Raw genomic sequence first — 22,756 nt, 5'->3', positions numbered from 1 at the left:
ATCTGTTATCTGAAAAACCCCAGGTCCAGAGCATTTTGGATAACTATACTCATAATACATAATCTTCTGACCTTTTTTTAACTTCCCTCATGTAACTCTAAACTTATTATGACTGCCCTGGCTTTAACTGTCTGTACTGCTTTCCCATTGATATCACACGCAAGCTTTGTTTAATATTCATTTTTACAGAGAAATGCAAAAGAGTAGATATTACAAGTGTTGTTTCTTTTAAAAACTCACATCAATAAAACTATCATGAGGTTCCACAATATAATGGCATATTTAGGTAAAAGGGAAAGCAGAAAAGTCTGTAGGGTGTGTATACTGGATAGACAAGTAGAACTGGGACTGGGAAGATTTAAACAGAAATTCAAGGGATTTTCCAGTCCTCAAGGTTTTTCTTTAAATTCATGAGAATAAAATTGTTATAGCAGCTATGCAAAAACATGTAGTTCATGGGGTAAGTGACATACATAAAGGCTTTCTTGATGGCGTCTTGAGTGAAACATATAATACAGGAGAAGGCATTGGCTGGGCCACAATAAGGGAAGAGGAATCAGGAATGTCCTACATTGAAATCTCCAGCTTTTAATACCTAAATAATGCAATAACATGAAACTTACAGTTTCACCACTGATCATTTCCAGCCGAATGAGCCGTTATTATTTTGGGTTGTTGCAGGTCAAATGTATGCCCATACAGATTTATTTGTGTTAGTTGCCAACACATGCAATTCAGCCTCACCTTATTCTTTACACAAATACTGGTTACATATGGCACCTACACTCGCTATTTGTCCAAAAACATTGCCAGGAACAAGTAGCAACTTGACAGTCTAATCGCTGCACTAACAGAAATCTTTGCCTGGTAGCATGATATCTGCAATTGTACAGTATGAAAGGGATAAATACATCAAATTACTATACAAAAACCCACAAGAACTTATATATCTGCAATATCTTAAATTAAAATCAAATGAGATTAATGCTGCCTTTGCATTTTCCCATACACTCACTTATCTATACTATTGTGTGCTGTTTAAAGAAACAGAAACAGAATTTAAAAAAAATTTAAGTGTTTGACAATACAATGTATTGTGTCCCTGCACTGCACTGGTAAACTAGTGTGTTTGCTTCATCAATTCTATTATAGTTTATATAAAAAAGCTGCTGTGAAGCCATGGGGGCAGCCATTCAAGCACAGGATGCACAGTAGATAACAGATAAATTCTGAAGAATCCCATTGTATACTACAGAGCTTAACTGTTATCTGCTGTGCCTTTTCTGCTTTTTTCCAGACTGAATGGCTACACAGCAACTTGTTTATATAAACGATAGTAGAGTTTCTGAAGCAAACACACCAGTTGTACCAGTGTAGCACAATATGTACATTTTGGTTCCTTTAACGACTCTCTTAGGAATCCAGTACGCCACTCCACTTCTTACGACCTGTGTAAAGAATGATAACAAACAGCAGAGAATTTGCAGCTTTCCCCTGTCGTCTGCTAAGTAATATAAGAAAAATAATTTCTCAAATAATCTTAAAGGGCATGTGCTGAATAAAGTGCAAGTTGCGATTTAAAGGGTGCATAGTAGATGCAAGGAAGAAAGGTGCTCCCTTGATACAGGGTGCATAGTAGATGCAAGGAAAGAAGGTGCTCCCTTTATTGGTGACACCTACACATGTAAGTGAGAATGGTGCTATCGACTAATTCAGCTGCATTGGAAAATTGTGATGTGCACTAATATATGGTATTTCTAGTGTTATAGTGTTCTATAAGCCATGACATCAGTTTGTATGTACAAACGCATAGCTTTAGTGGAGATTATCATTCTACCTATACCCCACTTTCCTGCCCACCCCATCTTTTAAGCGTCTTTTCTTGAAAAATCTTTCCATTAAGTAATGCAGTTTTTCCGTGAGACCTTTTCCATTTAAAAGAAGTCTGCCAGTTTATCATCCATGCATAATAAACCCAGGCTTCTTCCTTTTACTACTGTGGCAGGATAGTATTAGAAGTTAGAATATTACAATTTGGGCATCACTGACTCCCATAAATCAGTTCCCTCCTGTTTTGTCACTCAATTACAAATGGCATTACACGCTATGCAGACAGGGTATATTAACACTGTGCTGAATAACTGTAAATGTACTAGTTAATAACAAGCATTTGTGAGCATTAAACAGAGTGACAAGCAAATGCTATCTGCCTGGGCCTGAAACTTACGCATAAGGAATTGCTTTAAAAAAAATTCCCAGAGCAGTTTAGACACAAAATGTTCTTAAAGGGATACTATATATTTACATTTTTATTTTTTTTTAAATGTCCTGTGTTAGCATTTTGGGTGTTGCAATTTCAGGAATAAATGGGATCTGCTGGGTCTATATAATAATTATAATTAATAATAGTCTAATAATTAACATTTATTTTGCAAATTATTTGCAATAATATTTAAACTCTTGCCAAGGTCAATTTATGGTTAAGATACCCCCTCTGAATCAATGTCCAGGATCTGACAAAAGTTCCCATTGAGGGAATGCATAAATAAGCCAGTGCATGGGAAAACATGAATAAAAGCCCTAACAGAGACTGAGTAAGTAAAACAGCTGCAGCAATGACATATTTCTTTCAAAGGCTAAAATTTTGGTCTAACATGATCATACAATAAAAACTTCATCATTTTTGCCTGAAGTGATCAACTGCTATTTCAGTGCAATTTCCCTATGATTACTTGCACAGTGTTTCTGTAAAGCTGGCCCGAGATCTGCTTGTGCATGCAGAGATGTGTCAGGGACTGACATATTTACATTCAAGGGTGGAGTTTTAAACAGTGCAAACTTAACTAGGCAAAGTAATATTGGTATAAATAATCTCAAACATTTAGGTTTTTACATGGCTGGACTTACAGATATAGGAACATTAGAGTAAGGCTGATCCTTAGAATAAAGAGGAACATTGTGACCCTTTAGTTGTTGTTGGACTAACAGACTAAAATTGATCAGTATTTTCAACCATGTGATGCAGGTAGACTGTATTTCAGTACTTTTACGCCAAAATATTGCACCCAAATATTGTACATGGCAGCAGGGTCAGATTTAAGCGCTATGTGATGTGCCCAGTAAATGGGGGACGCTCCCACTAATGCATCCCAAAGTACAAAGCAAGTGTTAATTAAAGCACTCTGAAATCATCTACATTCACAATGCTTTTTATATACAATGAATTGAATATTTTCAGGTGCTAGTTTATGATTTTGTGTAGGGCACATACAGCATATACAAATGACATGATATTTTTCTCTAAGGTTCTAATGTTGTAGGACAGGCATTCAATTAGAGTTGTTCAGTTCTGGGACAAGTCATTCAGCTGTCAAAATCCACGGTCAATTTGTGGAATAAAATAGCGGCGATGATAACGGGTAGCACATTACTGTCGCTTGGAATGGTTATAAAATAAGACTGTGTTCACTGAATATAAATGCAGGCGGATAATCAAATGTACTGCCAGCAGAGGGTTAACAGCTGGTTGGAAACAAGGGAACTTCTAGATATATTAATTGTGGGATTTCTTTAACAACAATAATCTGAGTAATAGAATAAGGATAGGCACCCTCTGTAGCTGAACTTCAATCCTCAGCATTTCTCCAACATGGAGGCATTGTTGGAGTTCTGCAACATCCAGAGTGCCAAAGGTGTCTATACCGCCTTAGATATGTAGAACACATGCTTATCCATCCAAAAATTGCAGTTTAACAACTGGATCATATCAAACTATCAAGCTACAAATTTTAGGATTCTGTGGAGTCTTGTAGTTCTGTTTATCATCATCATTATCATCACCTTTTAACAGATATTTTATCAATTGATTCAATAGTACTATATATATATATATATATATATATATATATATATATATATATATATATATATATATATATATATATATATATATATATATATATAGTGTGTTTCCTTAACCTAACACATTTTTGCTACTGCAAACATCTCAGTCCTGCTGTTTGTCAGTAGATGATTGTAAATTGCTGATTCATGCTGGAACCAACCAACTTCAGCAGGTGACTTGCAGTATATGTGCAGGTTATAGCTCCAAGAAAAAAATGTTAGGTTGAACTACTCACTAATAAAGCATTATATATATACATACATGATCGAAAGGAAAAAAAATAATACAAATTATTTGTGAAAAAAACATTTGACACAGTTTAGCATATTGTTTATAATAGTTCCAGTTCCCCTTTAATTCTTCCAAGTTGAAGCTCCCGGGTGTTTGTGTTGATTCTTTGCATCCTGAGCTGGTCAGATAAAGGTATCACAGGTCAGACTAGCTTGAGTTAAAGCAGATTGCCTTTGTAAGCTTTATGCACTTGGTATATTTGCTGGGAAGAATAATATACAGAATCTTGCTTGCACGGAAGGAAAAAATGAATTTAAATATCTTTGTCTGTAACCTGACTTCATTAACTGATAAAAAGACATGATTGGTTTTCCCTTTATTTTCTGCTTTACAGACAGAGCTGTCGGAAATTCAAGAACAACTTCACCTTCAGATCCTTGATGTGGATGATGAAGTAGAGAGATGGCAGAAAGAGAAGGACCGCATCAGGGTAAGAACCAAAGTCAAGCCACAGATAACATTGCTATTGTTGTGAAGATGAATTGCCATTTTTCATTTCATTTCTATAAAGCAAAATGTTTGCCCTGATTTTTCAAATAATTCCATCTGCAATGACCAACCTCCATGCATAAGACATCATTTAAAGTGATAATGGAAAAGTTATTGCCACTTTTAAAGCTTGAGTGGAGGAATCCAAGTCTTAGTATTAAATAGGCTAGAGGGTTCGATTAGCTTTGTCCCACAGGTGCAATAACTGTAAGGTTGCGAGATAGCACCTCTCCGGGCTCAGCAGCTGTCTGTGCAGGTCGTGATCTTCTTGTTGTGTCAGGTTGAGAATTACATTTCACAGTTAAGTTGGGTTGAAAAAAGTCTAAAGTCCATCAAGTTCATCCCCTCCAAAAAAACCAGTGCACATACACACACACTCACACCAACTCCTCCATACACTCACATAAAATATATATCTACCAATATCTATACTAACTTTAACTGATTTTATATCACAATAGCCTTGGATATTATGTCTGTCCAATAAATCATTTGAACCCCTTTTAAAAGCATTAACAGAATGATCCATCACAACATCACCCGGCAGTGCATTCCACAACCTCACTGTCCTCACTGTAAAGAACCACCTACGTTGCTTCAAATGAAAGTTCTGTTCCTCTAGTCTGAAGGGATGGCCTCTGGTACGGTGATCCATTTTATGGGGAAAAACCTCCCGCTATATGTCACTAATGCCCTCTAATGTACTTGGAAAGAGTAATCATGTCCCCTCAGAAGCGTATTATTTTCCACAGAAAACAACCCCAAACTTGACAGTCTACCCTCATAATTAAATATCCTATTAACCAGTTTAGTTGCACTTCTCTTCACTCTCTCCAGCTCATTTATATCTTTATTAAGGACTGGAGCCGAATTCATTGCAAAGTGCAGAACACAGCACATGGTAGGCAAGGCTCTCCTGCGCCTTATGGGCCCTGGCCCCTGGAGCTCCATAGCTAGACATGACCCATGCATCCGCCTACACTCGCTCCTCTGACTCATAATAACCAGTGACAAATATCATTATTTGGAATGATCATGGCCACAGCTTTTATTAGTACATAACAATGCATAACATCAATACAATTGTAAGCATGAAATAGTTCATCCATAACATCCCTTTTATAACATTACAACAATTCCATTAGATAATAACAATAAGTAACCCAAACTTGTCTGCCTGAGCCCATTGTCAGTCTACTCCTTCCAAAGCAAACCAGGATATCCTCCAGCCACCCAATCCCTAGCTAAGAGGATCCCTGCCGCCTCTCCAGGGGTTTCCTATTGCCCCCCTTTAGTACTCCATCTGTTAACCGTGGTCTCCCACCTTAAGGGGTTAAACCACCCAGTTGACCTGATCAGTTATCCGATAACAGATCACCTCCCCGGCAGACTGACAAAAAGACCCGCCTATGCTGTGACAAATACCCTTACTCCCCTTATTATTTTCTTTTTTTTTCTTTTCTTTTTTTTTTATAAATTTTATTCCCAATATTTCTCTTTAACTCACGGACCCCCCGGGCAATGCCTATCCAACAGCATTGACCAGCTAAAGTTGTTATTTCCAAACTAACGGGAGGGTGAGTGGGAACCTTCTTCCTCGCTGCCCACATAAAATGGTGGCTAGCCCAGCCTACCCAGTCTCCTTTTGTTTCCCTCTCTCAGCCTGTTGCTATGGCCCTCCCCCCCCTTTCCCTCCAATTTCTGCCCATCACCTGCTGGCATGCAGAGCTGGGTCATACAGCCCCTCCTCTGACTTTGCTGCTATGGGGCTCTCATTATTCCAGGGAAAGCCTATGTGTTAGCCACCACCTGCCCCATTCCAATGCAACACTGGCAAGTGTAGACGGCACCACATTCAGAGCAAGGCACAGCTCTTTGATCGTGTAGGTGTAGTTCACCTTTGAGTTTAATTTAACTGTTAATTTTAAGTATATTAGAGAATGTGCAATGTTTTGGCAGCCGTAAGGGAGAACTTAAGTTTAACAAAGAAGTGAACAACAAACGCTTCACATTATGTTTTAAGATTCTGTACCAGCCGAAGACAACCATTTTTAATAGAAATGAAAATAAAAGAGCTTTGCTCGCCTCTGCATATATTATAAAGACAGAAGGAGTCTGTGCATTAGAGGTGTAGAGAGGTATGGGATGGTGCTCTACACTTCTGGTGTATGTGGGCTTATTTATAAACACTGGGCAAATTAGCAACTAGGCAGTAACTCATAGCAACCAATCACTAATTAGCATTTTTTAACCTGATGCAGGTATAACAATGTAAACATATCTCTGATTAGTTGCCATGGGTTACTGCCCAGGTACTAATTTGTCCAATGTTTTGGACAGGGGAATCTGTCATTAAGCAAAAACAAGGACCGATTTGAATTCTGATAAACTGAATTGTGACTCAATTCTGCTGTGACTCGGCCTGTAACTTTCTAAATGAATATTCCTTCAAGAGTACCTTAAAGGGACAACTATAATAAAATGTTTTTATTTGTATGCTGTTCATGAAAAATTCCAGGCATTTTATAAGACTGTATTTTGCAAATTAGCACATACTTCCTTATGCCATGTCAATAGTTATAAGGTGTAGAGCTCAGCCATATCTTGGTTTTTAAATGAGCAATTAAGGGTTTTTTTCTCCTAGTGCTCTTGTTCTCACATCCAGGGTCTTTGTAAATGACCCCTCCAGGGAAAATCGAGTAAGGTAGGAGGAAATACTCTGCACAATATTCTGCAGGAGTTCCCTGTGTTCCTTTTAACCACAGCATTGGCTTTTATGACAGTTCAAATGGGTGATCACAAATTTAAATGAGAATATGAATCAGATCTCCATTTGCCAGGTCAATTGAGCTTTAGATTTGACTTTCATTTTGCTTGCTGCAGCTGAAATTGACTTGTTATGCCATTTAAACCTTAAATACCACTCATTTCTGTACCCTTACAGATATAAACTTAAATGTTCCTATACACTAACAAAATCAAACGTATTAGATACAGCAGAGTGCATTTTTTTATCAGATACTCTGGGTGATTTTCTCAAGGATCATTCAATAGACTAAAAGATATGAATTCCTAAAACAGCCCTGAACACCATGTTTCAGAGGTGATCCAATTGCCAGGCTACCCAGTGATGTGTTATTTCTCTACACATAGGTGTGGTCAAATTGCACCACTCCAGTCATTTATCTCTCAGCCTAAATTGCTTGAGAAACACTGCCCCTTAAATTCTTGCCAAAGATCTCCAACGCTTGGATGGATTAATTCAGAAAGGGGTCTTTTCATTTAGGGCAGGGGTCCCCAACTTTTTTTTACACGTGAGCCACATTCAAAAATAAAAAAAGAGTTGGGGAGCAACACAGGCATGCAAAAAGTTCCTGGGGTGCCATATAAGGGCTGTAATTGGATATTAGGTAGCCCCTATGTTAACTGGCAGACTACAGGAGGCTCTATTTGGCAGTACACCTTGATTTTATGCAACCAAAACTTGCCTCCAAGCCTGGAATTCAAAAATAAGCACCTGCTTTGAGGCCACTGGGAGCAACATCCAAGGGGTTGGTGAGCAACATGTTGCTTGCGATTCACTGGTTGGGGATCACTGATTTAGGGCAATCGACTGTGATAAAAATGGGTGGTGGTGGTGGCTCACAGTTATCTTAATGGCTGGGGCGGTGTTACGGTATTTGTCATCCCTTACTTTTATCTCCTAACTTCCACCCCCTTCCTCCAAGTTCCTAAACCCTTACACCAGAAAAAGCACACCAAAAGTTAAGGATATATGTGAAAAGACATATTCATACAAGATATAATAATAAATTGGAAAATACTAGCTTAAAACACTATGAAACCTAACTAGAGGAATGCTTGCCAGACCCCTAGCACTGCTAGCTCTATCCACACTCAAGCTTTCACCTGGAATGTGACATCCAACTCAACCAAACTCAAAGACACCCATCACCTAATCCTGAGCACAATTTAGGAAGATGCTCACTGCTTCTACAAAACCGTAAAGGCCGCATATGTTTCCTTAGTTTGTAGGCGAGATTTTTTTGTGCTAGTTTCAGATCAGGAGCCTTTATGGCATTGTAGAAGCAGTGAGCATCTTCCTTGCCCCTTCCCTAAAAGGTGCTGAGGATTTATCATAGGCTTCAAAACGTCCTGTGTGCCCAAAATAAATCTAAATCTATGTAAACATGTTTGTATATTTTTCTACATACATGATTCCAAGGATTAAAAGGAAACTATGATATATATGCCTGTAGGCAGCCAGAAGATTCCATCTCCTCCTTATTCTTATTCCTAATGCAACCCCACCCATATCTTGGATGGAATCTGTTTTCCATAGTGGGTGGTGCACTGATTCCCTGGAAAAGCCCCAGAACCCTTTACTTCACAATGGAATAAGTTAAGGGTGGGGTAGCATATAATTCTGTGTCTAAGGCATTTTAGGAAATTATTACATACTTTTCTTTTATTGTGTTGAATTAGGTATGTTTGTGTGGGGAAAAAATGCATTTATATATTTTCTGGAAATTCAGATAGAGTTGATGCACCTTTTTTTTACATAACCCCAAATAAATAAGCTCATGTCAAAAAGGGGGTTTATTTTCCCTTTAACGCAGGACTCCAGCATCCCACAGTTGCACACATGCTCTTAGCTTTAACCTTGTCCTTCCCTGGCCTTTTAAGCATGGTGAATACTTCTCTGCCTTATGTCCAATAAATCCTTACATCAGTGCTATCCAGCTTTGAATCAGTTGAGCTATATTGTATAATTAACATAAAAATACATTTTTCACAATATATTGAAGTCGATGGGTATACCAGGGCCATATTATCTTCTGGAAGACCTCATCCATTATGTTGGGCCGTTATTTGAATATTATTTTCAATTTATATATTTGTGAATATTATCAACAAACATTCACAAATATAACTTAAATATAACCACAAAAAGAAACGAGAGGTCTGATTTAAAAGAACATTATGCTATGGCTTAAATCATGCTTTTATTTCAGAATTTCATAACCAACCAAAAGTCAGCTGTGGATCATTGCTTCAAAGATTTGATAAGAGAGATTCAAAGACAACAGGAGGAGGTGAAGGCTCAACTGGAGCAGAAAGAAAGGAATGCAGTAGACCTTATTGAGCAGATAGTGGGTGACCTACAAGTGAAACGAGATCAGCTGCAAGATAAGCAACACGATGGAGACAAACTTCTACATACCACTGATGCTGTATTGTTTTTGCAGGTAGGTTAAGATGGAAACATTAATAGCAAAACTCTACAGAAATGTAAAAAAAAAGGAAATTTACCATTTCAGCTGTAAATAATTTTAATTTGTCTTATATTTGTACAATCCAGTAATTAGCTTTTCCAAAAGGTTTCTATGATCATTATCTCAAATATCCTGAAACACGAGTAGCATTTACTGATCGACTGAACATCTGATTTTAATCAGTGTAATATGATAAATGGTACAAAGTTTGCATCATAAAGTCACCCATAGCAACCAACTAGCACTGGTCAGTTCTTTGAAAGCAAAGAGTGGATTGTTTTTTACAGGTTACCTTTTGCCTACACCAAACTTTATGCCTTTTATTTAATTTTCCCCTGCATGTTCCAAGCCAACCTTGTGCCTATTATTACTCTACCACAGTGTTCCTCTAAATATGTTGTCTATATGCTTCAATGCAGGTTAATGTCCATTCATAATTTATATTGCTTGATGCAATAAACCCTTCCCTGGGTGATCGGTGCATGCACTGTACAGCAACACAGCCTGCATATGCTCAGATAGTCAATGGAAGGTGTCTAGGGATGCACCATTCCTAACTAAAGGTGGCCATAGACGCAGCAATAATATCGTACAAAACAAATTTGGTACAATATTTGGTGCGTGTATGGTGGGAGACAAGCCGACCAACATCAGCAGAAGACTTGGATATCGGTCTGCTCATCGATCGGGTTGGCCTGAAAATTTTGATCAGGCGCCTTTCAAGGTACCCCAATATCAGCCATTGCTAGTGCTGAATAGTCAGATACAGATAGAATTCTATTGTTACTCCCTTTATATCTGACAATGCTGCTCTACACATGTGTGTGTGAAACCAAAAATCTTTCCTGGAAAGATCTTTTCCAGGAAAGATTGTAATTTAACGTCTATGGCTTCCTTAAGACCTGGTATTAGGCACACTTATTTCATTATAAAAAAGTCCACAGCAAAAATTTTTGAGTCTTTTGGGCAGTGAAGTTCCAACTTACAGCGAGTCCTTATCAAGGGCTCTCCCGGGCCCGTATGTAATTCAAATATAAGTAAAGAGGAATCGCTGTATTTCCTGACAAAGCAAAGGAAAAGGGGAACAAAAACAGATATGCGTTATATGGTGCAGTATTTTCTGCTATTTTGTATAAATGCACCTTTAACTGTGCGTAAAAAAAAAAAAAAAATTTTTTTTTAATTCACTTATATCATTTTTTTCACACTAATGTACAAACTAACAGTGGTGTATATGTATATATAAAATAGACACACAGTCGCACAATTTAAGTGTTTTAATTTTGTCACACAGTGTTTGCACTATTATACACGTTTAATCACGCACAGTTAAAGGTGCATTTATACAAAATAGCAGAAAATACTGCACCATATTACGCATATCTGTTTTTGTTCCCCTTTTCCTTTGCTTTGTCAGGAAATACAGCGATTCCTCTTTACTTATATTTTTATTTCATTATAAGCACTTCACTTAGTGAGGATTTTAAAGCCATTCTAGGGGCCGTTTCAGTTGCACAACTTCGGTGCAAAGGTTTTTTTCAAACATTTTCCATTCATTGTACTTGTATGGCGTTTCTTTTTCCAAATCTGCTGCTTGCACCTGCTTATAGTTGTGATCGCCAGTGATGTCCTTGTCCCTATTCATTTTACCATCTTTGTGAAAGTACGTCTACTGACATAGGGGAACCCTGGAGCTACTGTAACCTTGAAAGTGGTGGCCCACTCGAATAGACACAGCACACATATGCCTAAAGAATCATGTGCAGATGTCATAAATGACCCATAGTATGTTTCAATAAATGTATTATTGCTCATATCTGTCATAACAGATAATTAGTTTGTCCTGTGCTGCTTCACACTATATTTAAGTCCAGTAGGACTCTTCCATTAAAAACTTTCACTTCAAAAAGTACTTTCTGCCTTCAGAGGGAGTCACCATTTTTATTTTTCACTCTGTCAAAATTATACTTTGGCCTAATCACTCTTTCAAATGTTACAGTTCTGGAGAATAGCCAACAATCTAGTTTCTCTTGTAAACAGATGCCCGGTGTTTATTAATATTCCTCCCTTAAGGCTATTATCCAGTGCTTTTCCTGAATCATTTCAGCTCATGGCATTTCAAAGCTGATATTCCAAAAGGTTAGAACAGATTATATAAATATGTCGGTCTGCAATAGAAGTGTGCAGCAAAGTCTCACAGCGTGGTGCCTAAACACCTTGCTATATCATAAAAAATGCTATTACCTTTCAAATAATTTCTCAGGTGAAGAGATCATCTGTGCTTTGTGGTTAAAAAACATGCAAAGATCTGTTTATGAGACCCGTATCTTTAGCGAAAATGAGCAAATCTCTTCAGTAAAAGTGAGACAAAGATCCAATGAACCTAAACGTTCATCTCCTTTGTATAACAATTTCTTGAATCCTATTTTTTCAAAGGAATACAAATGTACTGTATGCACAGCTGGTGGTTTGCTTTAGTATAGCTGCTAAGATTTAAACAAGACATTTCTTCCCATTCTAAATGCCATTTTGCTATTATTATATCTCTAGGCACTACCTACGGTACCAAGTTTAGCCATTACCCCTGTAGATAATAAGATACATAACAGTTGATATAAGTTATAAAGAAGTTCTTCAGAAGAAAACACTATATCAAGATTGAGAGAATAATTGTTAATAACTTGAATGTGACCTAGCTTTAGTTTTTATTCAGGCTTGAGGCTATTGCAATTTTGCCAAACAGAAGACAATGACATCTCCAATACAGAAAAGTGATATTAACATGAATTTTGTTCCAACACATCAAAAAGCTGCTGTTGAAGGCTCTCAGCAGGGCTTTAGAAAGAACATTTTCTTCTCTCTCCTCCAAGTCTATATCAGCGTTGCTTATATTCTAAATATGTTTACTTTCTACAGGAGTTTCAGGTGGTGATCAGAAATGCTCCCCCTATCCCTCCATTGCCTACCTACACAGTGGTAATGGATGGAGAAAAGCTAACCCAAGCCATGGGCAGTTTGAATGAGGAACTAGTGGTGAACTGCAGGAAACATGTGGAGAAATACAGCAAGAATGAGGCACCAAAGAATCTGGTTGAAAAGAATGGTAAGAACAAAAACACAAATCAGTTAATGAATTTAAGCCTAACATGATAAAGAAACCAATAAATCCAAGAATTGTCAGTGTACATACTAAGAAAGTCCTTTGTAACACGTTCCTTTGAGAAGCACGGAAAGATCAGATTCAAGTAATTACCAATGATAGGAAAGAGGCCACTTGTAATGGCTATGCCAAACTAAACGTTTTCTCCTACAGATTATTTACACTGGGACAAAAGCACAAGCTCTAGTGACAACATTTCAGACTATAGGGACAAAATATGGTTAAAATGACACTAATACTGCATTTTATATTTACTTTATGGACATGTTTAAAAGATATACCTAAACATAAGTTTTTTTTTGTTATAGCTTCTCTGTTGCTCTCCAGTAGCAGCATATTTATGCTTATTAATATATAACCCCTCCAAATAAATACCAGTGGGTGGGTGAAGCATAAATGCGTTGTGCCCTTGAACCATTTAGGCCTTTATAGGTCATATTTAATGAATCCAGCTTTGTCCAGTACAAGCTCATCAATTTATGTGTGGAACACTGAAAATATGTGTTTTGCCAGTGATAAACAGTTATTTAAATCTGCTGTTCTCAATTTCTCAGGATGTTGCACAGAACATAGGTGGCATGTGGGGGACTTAATTGCTTTTTCTGAAATTTATGTTAATGCTAGCAGTTATTTCCTTGGCATGCTGTTTCTTTATTAACCAAGTCACCTCCCTTTTTGGAAAACACCAGAAATGAAAAAGATTTTTCACAGCCAATTGCATTATTGTTCTTGGAAGTTAGACTGTGACCTGATTTGACCATAGGGAGTTTGCATATTTCTGCATTTCTGTACATTTGCTTATAGATATTATTTGTTATTTGTAAGCAACTAGAGTCACTGTAATAAATGAATAATGTTTATACTATTAAAGTATACTACAACAAATATTCTTGGAAACTTAACTTTGGTGCATATTTATGAAGTGTGGTCAGGTAATAGAGTGAAGTGCTTCCATCAGTATAAAATGAATACAGCCTGGAAGCTGTAGGGCCCCAAAACAGGTCCGGACTGAGAATTAAAATAGGCCCTGCCATTTCAGGTACACAGAGGCCCAACCAGTCCACATAGAGGCCCAAACAGCCCCCACCAGCCCACTAAATAGTCACTTTCTATGGCACCTTATAGCAGCCCCTCTGGCATTTGCCAGAACCCACATATTGCCAGCCCCAAAATGCTAGGGGCCAAAAATCACTGACTTTTAAATAAAAACACCAATGACACTACTGATGATGTGACAGAAGTGATGTGTTTTATTAGCTCATAAAGCAGTGGCCTATACAGGGCCCTTGTTTACTACTTTAATACACTTCGGTGGTTTCCATCCATGTTGAACTTGGAATTTTTTTGTTGCTGTTTTGCTTTTTATCGTGCCCAACTTTATATTGAGGAGCCTGGCATAGATCCTTATGACTGCAATTGAATCTTGTTGGGTTTCTACAGGTTTAAAGGAGAACTAAAGCCTAACTAAAGAAGTAGCTAGAAATGTTGTACATTATGTATTGGGCTTCTGTTCCAGCCCAAGGCAACCACAGCCCTTTAGCAGCAAAGATCTGTGCCTCCAAAGATGCCCCAGTAGCTCCCCATCTTTTTTTCTGCTGAGTCACTGCACATGCTCTGTGCTGCTGTCACTTACTAAGCTTAGGGACTGACTCTACAATATACAGTACACATAGAATAGAAATGTCACAATATAAGACAGATTACTAATTAATACAGATAATTACTAAATGGCAGCGCAGAAACCAGTATACATTTAGGTCCATAAATATTTGGACAGACAACTTTGTTTTCTATTTTTGGTTCTGTACATTACCACAATGAATTTTAAATGAAACAACTCAGATGCAGTTGAACTGCAGACTTTCAGCTTTAATTCAGTGGGTTTAACAAAAAGATTGCATACAAATGCGAGGAACTAAAGCCTTTTTTAAAACAATTTAAATTTCAATCACTAGTATCAGAATTGAATAATCAGCTCTCAACAGCTGCTCAGAGCCCACTAAACTTTCCAAGATGGTGACCCCCTGTGACAATTTTGAATGGATCATTGCTGCTATTGAGAAGCTTAAACTCTAGGCTGATGCAATAAATTCAGTATATAAAATATGGCATTTTTAACAAGTTTTTAGGGGTTAGTTCTCCTTTAAATGCATTTATTTTACTAGCCTTAAAGCATAGGTTTGAGATTCTGGAAACAGAAACTCTTATTTGGAAAACATGACATCCCAAGCATTCAGGATAATACTTTTCTTGATGACATTTATGCATGAATGTATTAAAATACTAATGAACTGCCATCATTTTAAAAGGCTATAATAACTTCAGTAAAATAATAAAACACTAGAAAATCTCAAATATTTTTATAATTGTGTTCAAAAAAATATTTCAGTCCAAAATAATTCAAATGTTTGAGGTCTGAGCTGTTTTTTTTCTGAATTTTTATAAAGTAGGTATAGTTGGAAAATAAATGTATTTCATTAATGTGACATTTCATATCAATGTTATGTTGTAATCATTTATTGATCAATGATTTAGTGATGAACAATAAGTAAATTCCAACTACAAATGAAAAGAAAAGACGCTGGAATTCATGCAGGAGCGATTGTTCGCCCCATGCTGCCTTTGATTTTCAGCTCTTAAAATTCCATGGGCATCTTATTGAGGCAAGGTTCTCATCCTGTCTCATGTCTCTAAATTCTCACGATTACTTTTAGAAAGATACTCCAAACACACACTCATTTGCATGATATTTCTATAATATTGTCTGTAAGATGAGTCTAGCAACCAGAAAGCATTTACTGTAACATATTTAGGATGAAGGCAAGCAGAACAGAAAACCAAGTAATTCAAACAAATTCTATACACACAGTATGACAGATCTGTATAAACTCATCCCTCATATATTCTCTGGTTACTGTGTATGCCTAGAAATGTTCTAATCTCTCTGTTATTTTATTGCAGTTGAGAACAGGTACATGATGAAAGACCTTACAACAGACTGGGCCCCACCTTCTGACTATGGAAGGTTCGGTGGACTTTTTAATATGAAAGGTAATTTCCTCTTTTTTATGATACATCATTGCAGGCGCTATGAAGCAACACCAGAATTATATTATCTGAGTTTTGTAACTAACTGTAACTATCAAAGAAACATGCTCATTTTTAACCGATGCTCTGATGATGCATAAATATATATTTTAAAATAAAACGCTATGGATGATATTTTAATTGATGTTTAATAAATATGGTATTTTAAAACAATCATAGTTCATATATATACACACTAATTGATTTAATTCATCTGAAGCCAATAGGTTAATAATAATAGGTTCATTTAATAAGAACAGTCCTCTTGAAGCGTTAAGAATACTGGCAGTGATATCTGCGATGTGTTTTATATATGCTAAATAGCCGTAATAAGTTTATGATTCTTGGTATCAAACATTACACGTACGCTACATGGTATCCATGACAACACATGGTAGCTAATCCTCGCGATAGACACACTGACCATTGCGAGTAGGGTTTAAGTCTCGCGATATTTCCTATAGTGACGCACCTTAAGGAAGTGATTTAAACCTGACGCTGGAGGTACGCTCTTATTACGCCTTGATAAAGCTATTACTGCGAAACGCGCGTCGGCGTTTGGAATTCTTTTAATTTTAAACTTAAACTTATTTCGGTCTTTGGGAAACTGAATAGAAGGGGTGGGAAAGGAATCTATTTCCATTCAGTGCTCGGTTATCTCTCTCTTCTCTGCTGCTAAAGCTCACAAGAGCCCGTGGATTCGTGGTTTTTTTAGGCCTACTTAGTTTTCTCTACAGAATAGGATTTAGTTTAAAATTCAAGACCACAAGTCCCGGATACTCTGCCTCCTTATCTTTGTGGTGTCCCAGGGATAGATAACAATTCAGGTAGTAGTTTTTGGGACAACTCCACCCTCTGCAATTTTCCATTTCCTACTTAAAACCTTTTTAATCTGAGCAACTTGTGTGTTTTTAATAATTATTTATCCCATTAATTGTGGTCCTCTTTATATTAACTACACTATTTATTATTTATTATTAATTACTTGGCACTGTTTAGCACTTTACAATTAATGAATTTGGAAGCCATTATGGAATTTTAGTAATTGCTATCTTATAATAAACTTTCCAGCACTTAAAGCACTTTTAGTATCATTACTCTAATCAATTCCCTGGTCGGATTGTTTGTGGGTGAAAATATAAGGTACCTGATATACACTGTATCATAAGGCTATTAATTGTATCAAGTATTTATTAACTCTTAAGTTTAAGTATAACTAATTTTTATAGCACTTGCACTTTAATGTAAACCAAGTACATTAGTAATTTTTATTGGTTAGTGATTGTCCCCAGCAATCACGAAATACTCTATAGGTAGTGTAACATTTGAGGAACTGCTGTACGAGTGGGAGGCAATTGGGGTTCTTTTTTCTCTTACCTATACAATTAACTGTAACTATCTGACAAATGTAGGAATGCTTTAGAATTTGCACCAGTGCTCAGTATAAATAACAACATTTATTTCTGGAAACATTCCACAACTTCAAACAGCTGTTTAAGAAAAATATGTGTAATAAAACTTCACAATGTAATTATTGTCAAATGATACATTTATTTTGCAAATGTTTAATTCACTTATGACTTTAATTACATTTCTGCTGCAGTTGATCACACAAGAAATTGAAAGGGGACTGAGTCTAGAATACAAAGGGTAATAGTAGGTTTCTTTTAGACAATTTCAACAGTAAATGAAAATAAAGACGTTTCAATTTTGTTATGGACAGGATGACTATATGTCAAAATATAATTCAAACATAGGCTGCAGGTTCTTTTTAGGGATGCACCAAATCCAGGATTTGGTTTGGGATTCGGCCAGTTTTCGACCTTTTTCAGCAGGATTTAGATTCGGCCGAATCCTTCTGCCTGCCGAACCGAATCCAAATCCTAATTTGCATACGCAAATTAGGGGCGGGGAGGGAAATCGCTATACTTTTTGTTACAAACAAAGAAAGTAAAAAATGTTTTCCTCTCCCCACCCCTAATTTGCATATGCAAATTAGGATTTGTTTCGGTATTTGGACAAATCTTTCACAAAGGATTCAGGGGTGCGGCCGAATCTATAATAGTGAATTCGTTGCATCCCCAGTTCTTTTAATGCTCGTTTTATTTTTGTTGATGTAAAAGTTTTGTTGCATTTTACAGTTAACATAACAGATGGTTTAATATATATATATTTTGTTACTAGTTGTCCATGTTGTTTACTGCATAAGGTACCTGTAATGCTGCTATATACCATAGCTTGTAAGGTTGTTTCAGACACAACATATTTTTTCTGTCATTGACAAAAAAGAAGATGAACTTAAAGAGAAAAAATACTCCCTTTTTATATGAGCTGATTCAGTTGTAGAAAGGTGCATACATGCTATCTGATTGCATAAAGAAAGAGAACAGCATTATGCAGAGGGCTTATCTGTGCACTCGTAATCTAATAAACTACCTCGCAAGGAACAAACATGGAGTAGCTTGTTTGCACTGTTTATATTTTTAGGATTAAAATGATAGGCAAAAGGTATGTTCAGTACAAGCCATATTCAAGGAACTCATGTTAAAAAGGATGTATACTGCCTTTTAAATAAGGGTGGGCCACAATGAGATTTGTCAAGTTGAAGGAAGAATCAGAACTGGCCTCTTGTACCTTCCAGTTACAATTTATTTTTTTCCTTGGACATTTTGCAATGGAGTTTGTACAGTACAAGTAAATAAAACAATATTAAAAGAAAACAGGATAGGAAAAGAGATTCAAATGAGTAACAATTAAAGAGGGCAGAAGAGAGAGGAGAACAGAGAATCAAACAGATAATTTGTAATTTTATCCTCTCGGATAAAAATTATCTTTGATATATGTCCTACATTACTTTATGAAAAAGAGATGTAAACAAAGTCCCATTAATAGCATTACTGGCTATATCTGTGGAGCTTGGCGCCAAGACCTGTTTCAGAAGCTTGGGATTGTTTTAAACTAATGTATCAGGGACTACCAGCAAATGAACTAATAACAGCTGCTGGTGATAAAATAAATATTTGAGTTAAAATGATATGAGTGAAAACAAATTGAATGACAATGGACTGATTATCTGCTTGGTGTTTTGTCCCTTGTTTGTAGCAGGTGGTCGGCCATCGTTCCAATCGCCCGGTGGTGGACGTAGCCTAACTGACAGTGCTGCTGCATCAATGAATAACATGTATACACAAAAAGGTACTGTTGGATCTTGCAATGTTACAACAATCAAATTATTAAGGCGGGGGATAAGAAATTCAACAGCAGCTGCGCAGAATCTGGTGCAAGTGTGAATAATGCTTTTTCCCTTCTAACATACAAAGCCCTTTGTTTACCTGGTAGAAGTGCAAAATGGATGAAATTATTGATATTCTAAGATAAAAACAGGGGCTGAATGTGAGTTTTTCTAAATTCGTATTTGCTAAGTAGCCCAGTGAAACCACTTTATGCTCTGTTAGGATGGAACTACAGTACTTAACACAGATTTCCAGTGGATTTATGAAAGTGGCTTCTAACAGGTATGGTAGGCTCTGATGCCCTTAGGCTGCTATTAATCTACAGCTCTCAACGTTCACCCCACATTTGCTGTTTGATCAGAGATTGAGCTTTGCAGTTTAACAGCAGTTGGAGGACCTGCAAGTTAAAGGGCTCCTGTCATCGGAAAACATGTTTTTTGAACATGAATCAGTTAATAGTGCTGCTCCAGCAGAATTCTGCACTGAAATCCATTTCTCAAAAGAGCAAACATTTTTTTTTATATTCAATTTTGAAATCTGACATGGGGCTAGACATTTTGTCAATTTCCCAGCTGCCCCTGGTCATGTGACTTGTGCCTGCACTTTAGGAGAGAAATGCTGGCAGGCTGCTGTTTTTCCTTCTCAATGTAACTGAATGTGTCTCAGTGAGACGTGAGTTTTTACTATTGAGTGTTGTTCATAGATCTACCAGGCAGCTGTTATCTTGTGTTAGGGAGCTGTTATCTGGTTACCTTCCCATTGTTCTTTTGTTTGGCTGCTGGGGGGGGAAAGGGAGGGTGGTGATATCACTCCAACTTGCAGTACAGAAGTAAAGAGTGACTGAAGTTTATCAGAGCACAAGTCACTTGACCAGGGGCAGCTGGGAAACTGACAAAATGTCTAGTCCCATGTCAGATTTCAAAATTGAATATAAAAAAATCTGTTTGCTCTTTTGAGAAATGGATTTCAGTGCAGAATTCTGCTGGAGCAGCACTATTAACTGATTAATTTTGAAAAAATTTTTTCCCCATTACAGTATCCCTTTAAACATTACTGGTTATATGAAAAATACTCTTTCGGGCCTAAACTAAAACTCAATGTGGATACAAATTCAGAAAATAAGTTATATCATTTATATTGTCTGTAACAGTATCTAAAGTTAGGAAAAGGTGGTATAAGTCTCATATATTAAAAAAACAAGTGGAAGGAACAGGAATCAGGTATAAGAAGTTACATTAGGACATAATCACTGCAACAACAGATTTCTCCAAACAGCTGAACAGATAGATTCAACACTCAAGATAAAGATATTAGGATGTTCACTTGGCTGTAACAATACCCAGCACATATTTTTCTGCAATGGACTTTTATTTTAGAAAATTCTAGTCTTGTTTAAAAAGTTTCATAAAAAAAGGAAGAAAAATGTATTTACATTACAATTTATGGGAAAGGCAGTGATTGCACAGTGAGGAGCATTGCTTAGAAACAGTCAACACAGCTTGGGCAATAAGAGAGGAAATGTACTATCTAGTTAAAAACCTTTCCCTTTAACCTTTACTAATTTTGCTTGAAATTCTTGAGAATCTCTGTGTTTCTGTGTTATGTGGCTTATTTGTTGGGAGAAAGGTTGCACAGCACGGCACATTGCCTACAGGCAGATTACCTACAGAATGAGTCATAACAGGAGGCGCAGGCTCGAGCTTGCAATTATTTCTAGTTCTTTCCAGCACAGGCCCGCTCCCAGGGCTTCCCCTCCTCTTTGTTCACTTAACGTAAAACAAGATCAGTTAATGAACCATACAGTACTTAAAGGAGCTGTTCACCTTTTAGTTAATTTTTGTATAATGTAAATGGTTTTTATTTTCTTTTAGCTTTTTATTCAGCAGCTCAACAGTTTGCACTTTCTGCAGTTTGGTTGCTAGGGTCCAAATTACCCTAGCAACTATGCATTGATTTAAAGGCGAACTAAAGCCTAACTAAAGAAGTAGCTAGAAATGTTGTACATTATATTTTGGGCTTCTGTACCAGCCCAAGGCAACCACAGCCCTTTAGCAGGGAAGATCTGTGCCTCCAAAGATGCCCCAGTAGCTCCCCATCTTCTTTTCTGCTAATTCACTGCACATGCTCTGTGCTGCTGTCACTTACTGAGCTTAGGGACCCAATCACAATATACAGTACACATAGAATAGAAATGTCACAATATAGGGTTGATTAGTAATTAATACAGATGATTACTACATGGCAGCAAAAAAAAACAGTGTAAATGGCATCAGAATTTAATAATCAGTCCTGTAGCATCAGTTTATATTGCAGGCCAACCTCATTTTCTGCTAGTTAATTTGCAATGACCCCTAAGCTTAGCTTCTCAACAGCTGTTTAGAGCCCACTGAGCATGTGAGTGACACTTTCCAAGATGGTGACCCTCTGTGACAAGTTTGAAATCCTGGATCATTGCTGCTATTGAGAAGCTGAAACTTTGGGCTGGTGCAATAAGTTCAGTATATAAAATATGGCATTTTTAGCCATATTCATTTTTAGGGTTTAGTTCTCCTTTAAATAAAATACTGGAAAAGGAATTGGGGAGGGTCTGAATAGAAAGATGAGTAATACAAAGTAGCAATAACAATACATTGGTAGCCTTCCAGAGCATTTGTTTTTAGATGGGGTCAATCACCCCCCTTTGAAAGCTGGAAAGAGTCAGAAGAAAAAGGCAATTAATTAAGACTCTATAAAAAGTAAATTATGAAGATAAATGGAAAAGTTGCTTAGAATTGGGCATTCTATAAAATACGAAAAGTTTACTTAAAGGTGAACCACCCCTTTAACACAGTTATTTTATTTAGTCTATCTACATCTCAAGTAACTATAACAACTATTTTTGTATTTTAGGCAGCCCCCAGGTCTCAGCGTACCAGTTCTCCTCTAATGTGACATCCACAGATGGTAGCAATGTGCAAGACAGCAACCTTTATAACATGAATGGTAAGAGTAAATATGTGACATCAATAATGAATGTTACTTCCTGTAATAACTTGGAATTATTTGTCTACAGAACTTTTCTCCACCTTTTTTATGTTCTTGCACTGGATGACATATTTGAACAGATTCTAGTGCAGGGGTACAAATCTTTTCTGGCATGCTGGGTAATATAATCAACATGTCTGGATGTTAAGCTCCCTGCCCTAAGAACTACTTCTGTAACTTAGGCAAAGCTAAAACTGCAAGAGGTAACCCGTTCATAGAAAAAAAAGGGAGAACATGAATCTTTTCTAAACTATTCATATTTTCTTTTAGACAATTGCAAGGGGAAAATGTA

The 22,756-nt window shown here is 36.9% G+C and overlaps 1 protein-coding gene across 2 annotated transcripts in view; it reads left to right on the top strand.

The window, feature by feature from the left end:
* The window catches only part of trim29.S (tripartite motif containing 29 S homeolog), a 31,109-nt gene that overhangs the window by 4,109 nt on the left and 4,244 nt on the right, over positions 1–22,756 (top strand). The window contains exons 2-7 of one of the 2 annotated variants that reach the window (XM_041570475.1): positions 4,530–4,625; positions 9,700–9,933; positions 12,877–13,063; positions 16,082–16,171; positions 19,313–19,402; positions 22,330–22,422. In XM_041570475.1, coding sequence (XP_041426409.1) covers positions 4,530–4,625; positions 9,700–9,933; positions 12,877–13,063; positions 16,082–16,171; positions 19,313–19,402; positions 22,330–22,422 — 790 coding nt within the window. 2 annotated transcript variants of the gene reach the window in all.

The sequence above is a fragment of the Xenopus laevis genome, chromosome 7S (genome assembly GCF_017654675.1).
Source record: "Xenopus laevis strain J_2021 chromosome 7S, Xenopus_laevis_v10.1, whole genome shotgun sequence".
NCBI lineage: Eukaryota > Metazoa > Chordata > Amphibia > Anura > Pipidae > Xenopus > Xenopus laevis.
Note: the sequence above shows the minus strand (reverse complement) of the source record. Positions and strands in the feature narration are given on the sequence as shown.